Below are 6,000 nucleotides of genomic sequence, written 5' to 3' on the forward strand. Positions count from 1 at the left end.
AACCTTTAGGCATCGACTATTTTTGGTAAAGAAAACGTATTTTAGGGAGTGCGAGTAAATTTTTACATATAAATATGTTCGGATATCACGCAATATCGTGAAATGAACGTGATCAAAACCGCGGCGGAAAAGTTAGTATTATTATATCTTTTTAAAAGAATAATTTATACAACTTTATAATTAAACAATATTTATAAAGTAAACGTTTCAAAATTATGGAAATTATTTCAAGACGTAATGTAAAAGCTAGTATTATATGATCTATATTACAGATAAGGAATATTGTTAACGATACTTATGTATAAAGTTGTATCTAAAAAAATGTCAACCAATAAAAAACAGATGTTTCGACGAATTCATAAGTGCGTGGTAATGCAATGTAAAAGGTTTAACAGGCGTCAAATTGCTTTTGCATTGTCGGAAGGTTTAATCGGCTTTCAGCAGGGACTTGAGGTCAAATAGGTGTAATAAATACAGCATTCTTTGTGTATTTACAATTGAACAAGGTTATTAATTAATATAAGTAACTCATTGCTAGTATTAATGTAATAAAAGTTCCTTAGTGACTTCCATTAGCGTTTAATTCCGTCAATATGCTCATAAACTTTTGTTTTTTATTCATAATGGTATTTTAATTATACATGTACGAATCATATATTCTATAAAATAGATATATTTTATACCTAAACAATTTCTAATATACATTCATACGTATATAAATTCTACTAATATTATAAATGTATTGAAAATGAAAGTTTGTGAGGATGGATGCATGTGTATGTGTATGTTTGTTACACTTTCATGAAAATCTACTGAACCGATTGCAATGAAATTTGGTACGTAGATTGCTGGACGACTGGAATAACACATAGGCAACTTTTATACCGATATTCTTACGGGATACGGACTTTCACGGGTGTTACCGCGGTGCGCAGCTAGTACAAACATAAATTCTTAGACTTAAGTTAGACATAACTTTTGATTTTATATTCAACGCATACATATAATATTTAACCCTACTATTAAAAGCACAAATTAAGTTTGGACTTTCAAACACTTATTCGCATCTACTATTATTATGAAGGTAGTTTTTCAGCGGAACCAAATAGCGATCAATCGTAATCTATCCTTGAATTTAGCAATCGTTTCGTTACCATTGTCACGATCGATGATGTGGGCGCGGCCGATAAATTAGACTCGTGTTCACCGCACCTGCGTTTTGCAAATAAACTTCAATTGTCACTATAAATTAATCGTTTTATTGCATTATAAGTTGTCAACAAACTGTATCGAATTCCAAGCGTATTGATTTGAGAGTAAACAGTGGCGTGTGGTACAATTTAATGTTAGATAAAACTATTAAATCAATGAATGCTCACTTACGAAAAAAACATGTTTATATAATCTTATTTGATTTTAATACAATATAATATGTCGACCACACTCCCACAGAAGACTGGCGTAAACCTGAAGGTCTATATCCTTTTCCTCACCCTGACCTGAAGGTCTATATAAAGGTCTTTAAATAACGGGCAACGCGGCCCGCTCTGCAAATATTCATGGGCGGTGGTGATCGCTTACCGTCAGGCGAACCAAAATCTCAGTTGCGCGGACATCCAAATAAAGCTTTTCTTTGACAATAATCCGATCAGATCCGCTTTGTATGTAGAGCGGTGACTTGACAGAATTTCGTTATAATTCACTGTTTGTTTACAATATTACAGCTGATGCTATCTGGCACGTACGTATTTCTGAATCATCGATACAAAACTTTCTAGCACATAACATCTCTTTATTTTATTTTTGTTTAGACATAATATTATGTTTACGAGGTATGATATACATTTTTTATATATTTAAATTATAAGCTAAGGAGGTTCTCTATTTGAGTGTATCTTTTTAGGGTTTTGATACTCGATTACTCCGTGGGTTTTCAATCGATTGGCGTGATTCTTTTTGTGTTTGATAGGAAATTTGTGATTTGATCCCAATTTAGAATCTGGAGAGTTTGTGTGATATCTCAAGAACGATCGCGTCGGATATTGGTTTTTCTTCATTTACCTTATCTTATTACGTACAAGTTGTATGTTAAATTTTATTGTGCTGCGTACTCATTTTTATTATTGAACATGGAAACAAAGTTTTGTATAACTTTAGTTTAAAAAAAAGTCAACAAAGACCAGAGCCAACAGGCTAGAAGCGACACTATTGTATTTAACTACCTATACCCAATACGAAACACACACGCCTCGCCACGACAATAAATGTGCTTGCATAATTTCTCCAGCCATTGATGTCTCGATTACAGAACAATACATCAACGTAACAAAGTAACATAAACCTACAATTCTTCCGATTTTTTTGACAATTAACATTATAAGTATGTTTCCTATTACATAAGGTTTCCCCCATCATGGCACATTTTAGGGTTCTGTAAATAAAGTAATAAAATAGGACTCTATACTCTAAGACTTCGCTTTCGGTCTATCTGTCTATTTGCCTGCCTGTCCTTATGTCTGTCTGTCCGCATTCACCAGGCAGTATATCATGAAGTGTGATAGACAGCTGAATTTTTTAGATATGATGTATTTCGATTGCTACTAGAATAACAATTAATAAAAATCAACGATTGGTAAGGTCATAAATTGGATGACGAACTTTATTTGCAGTTGATCTTTATTTGTACAGAACTCTAAGCGACACGCATGCGGGTAGCACTTGAATGATTTTTACATCATTTGTTTTACGGCAGGAACAAAGAAAAATATAAGATACATATGATACCTGTATTCAACAAGAAACACATCAGATAAAAGTTCAGTATCTCGTATGCTTGGAGAATATGGAATAAATACATACATACATACGTCTGAATGGTAAGGCAGTAAGTAATTATTTAATCAATGCAGGTGTTTGGACAGGAAAATATTAAGTAGTCCCTGAAATTATTCATAATGAAAATTTGAGAAGTAAATATTATTAAGGTAACATAATGGTGTTCGGCTTCAATGACGAAATAGGTGCGATACTTACTCGATTTATTCGGTGGATTACTGCTAAAGACAAAAATTGCTCTTTCTATATTGATCACAGAAATGTAGTGCCGTGAAGTGAAGAGATATTTAATATTGGTTTACATCAAATAGTGTCACACTACCACAGAAACTTTCAACAGTAACCGCAGCCGTTATAAAATAAACTAAACACTTGACTATGGGTCGAGGAGTCAACACTTTACATTCAGATCACAGAAACGAAAGTGCGTTGCGCTAATCTATTCCGTCGTGCATATGATCGCCTTCTCACGGTTTCCTTGTTATTTTCCTGTGCGTTTGTAAATATAATTCGAACTTTCACTGTAAATAATTGTTTTGGCATTGACGCAATCCTTGCATGAAATTACATGTTATTCTCTTGTGAAGTCAGGTTCATCGTCGACTAGTGATGTTTGGTCCAAGTCGGGCAACAAATTTGGATATTACAAATCGAATGTGTGTTTGTTTGTCTTTCTTTCACATCAAACACATCGTACATCGATAATATATTGTTCATGTCTAGAAAGAAGAGGGTGGAGCGTGACATAGTTTTTATTTATACTACAGTAAAACATTGATGGCAAGTTCCATTCATGAATCCTCCGAAATTCATAAACTCAGATAGCTTTATATTATAGCTATAATGTGACTATGTATGGCAATATCTGTTAATTTTCATTGACCGTGTGAGCGCAGCCACGGGCGTCAAGCTAGTGTCTAATAAGAGTTTTGGAGTCAACAAAGCATATTCTGATTACACTGTTCTGTTCTGTCTGATTATATCGGTCTGAGATCAAACTTGAACTATTAGAATTGGTTGTTCTTTTGAGGTAATTAAGTGTTATATCAATTGATTTTTCCCCAACAAAATTCAAGCTCAAAGTTATAACTTGAAAGTTTGTACAAAATAATAATATAGTGCATAGGAATTCGTGATAAGTTGTTTCTTGATTAATTACTTTTAAATAAGAAATTTGTAACTTCTATTTATCATTGTAGTTCCGTGAAAGAAAATATAATGACGATTATTTAAAACTATCCTTATTAATTACTTATTAAGTTACTTTCAAAAGTAAACTCTGTCTGTTAATTTTACATGCCTAAACCACTGACTGAACAAGGATAGTTTGTAAATCGGTAAAGGACATTGGATGGTATTTATCTGAGGACTGCCAAGGGAATTGGATGTATGCGGATTTGTTTGACTGGGGTGAAAAAGCAGTATACCAATGATACTATGTTTCGTATGATGAGTGGGGGAGCCGGAGATCCGAATATTCATCAAAATATACGCAGAGGTAGAGCCTCTGCGAATTCGCTGCTCGCTTTCGAAGGAAGTGGAAGACAAGTCTAATTATACTTTCGTTATCAATCCTTACTGTATCCCTTAAATTTTTTAAGATGTCAAAGCATTTGCATAACTTAGCAAATGTTCATGCAGTGATGTTCACGATCCACCAACTCGGTTGCCCGCTCTTACATAATAAAATAATATAAGTATTACCAACGCAATTGCTATCGGTCGTTATGTCGAAACACCTGAGAAAGAGTTATTCGTCACTTTAATCGGTGCGTTATAACAAACAATGCATTAAATGGATCAAGGTGTCGCATCTGGTGACAATGACAAGTCTGATGGAAGCAATTATCGTGAAAGGAGATCATTAGCAAGGTGTTCTTGTGTAAAGGAATATTTAATTTATATGTGGGTTAAATGTTAATATTGTTATAATGGATGTGACACTGATGTGAACTGCGGCTCAAAAATGTTTTATAATAAGTTCGTTCTCGCAACGCTTTAGTGTAATCGATTACTTATTACCAAATATACGTTCCTTTTTCATAATTTCGTGAATTATGATAATCAAGGAGATAAAAAAACCTTTTTAAATTACCTAAATGCTTAATACTTTAGGAACAATTACAATTATGTATTATCTTTATTGCTTAAAGATATTATATATATTAACTCTTGATTGTGAAACTGTAATACGGTTACCAAAGAACGAGTTATATTAAAATCATTTTAATGTTAGAATTGCCGTATTTATTTTTAGACATTTAATTTTTCTCCAATCAAATTAAAACAGTTAGAATAACAGTTATTATATAATTAACAGTTAGAAAGAGGTTTATCTGAACCATTACAGTATTTGAGTTCTGAATATTTACATAACATTATTAAATATTTTCAGATAATTTGGACAGCGAGTGGGGGTGACGGGTACAATTGCCCCTACGGGCAAAACTGCGCCTTTGAGCCGGCGCCTCCGGGGAGAGCGCCGCCCTGTGCGCAGCCCGGCCTGACATACTGCCTGCATCCGGAGCCATATCCTGAGTACGGTGTTTTTTTCTACATTTTTGAAGATAATTATTTAAAGGTTTTTCTTACATACCGCGTAATTATAATAATTCTGACTTGAAGGATTTGGTATCAATGGCTATATTATTTTTTCATCCTCTTTTCTCTCTTCAGCCTTTTTCCGTCCACTGTTGGACATAGGCCTCTCCTAAGGCACGCCATTCCGCTCGATTTCCAGCTTTGCGTCGCCACTTGCTACCTGCAACCCTGCGTATGTCGTCAGTCCACCTTGCTGCAGGGTGTCCTACATTACGCTTACCGAGACGCGGTCTCCACTCTACAACGTGTTTGCCCCAACGGTTATCCGTTCGGCGACAAATGTGACCAGCCCACTGCCACTTCAGCTTGCTAATTCTTTGAGCTATGTCGATAACCTTCGTTCTCTGGCGAATAACTTCGTTTCGGACTTGATCCCGCAGAGAAATACCGAGCATAGCTCTCTCCATAGCACGCTGAGTGACTTTGAGTTGGTGGACTAGCCGTACTGTGAGTGTCCACGTCTCGGCTCCGTAAGTCATCACTGTAAGGACGCACTGATTAAAGACTTTTGTCTTTAAGCATTGTGGAATCGACGACATAAAGACTCCACGTAGTTTTCCGAAC

At 34.9% G+C, this 6,000-nt stretch overlaps 1 protein-coding gene across 1 annotated transcript in view; it reads left to right on the top strand.

Annotated features, from left to right (window-relative positions):
• Window positions 1-6,000, top strand: part of LOC119831338 (protein spaetzle 5-like) — a 34,685-nt gene that overhangs the window by 21,002 nt on the left and 7,683 nt on the right. The window contains exon 3 of the mRNA XM_038354640.1: window positions 5,231-5,373. Coding sequence (XP_038210568.1) covers window positions 5,231-5,373 — 143 coding nt within the window. The remainder of the gene's footprint in view (window positions 1-5,230; window positions 5,374-6,000) is intronic.

The sequence above is a fragment of the Zerene cesonia genome, chromosome 13 (assembly GCF_012273895.1).
Source record: "Zerene cesonia ecotype Mississippi chromosome 13, Zerene_cesonia_1.1, whole genome shotgun sequence".
Taxonomy (NCBI): Eukaryota; Metazoa; Arthropoda; class Insecta; order Lepidoptera; family Pieridae; genus Zerene; species Zerene cesonia.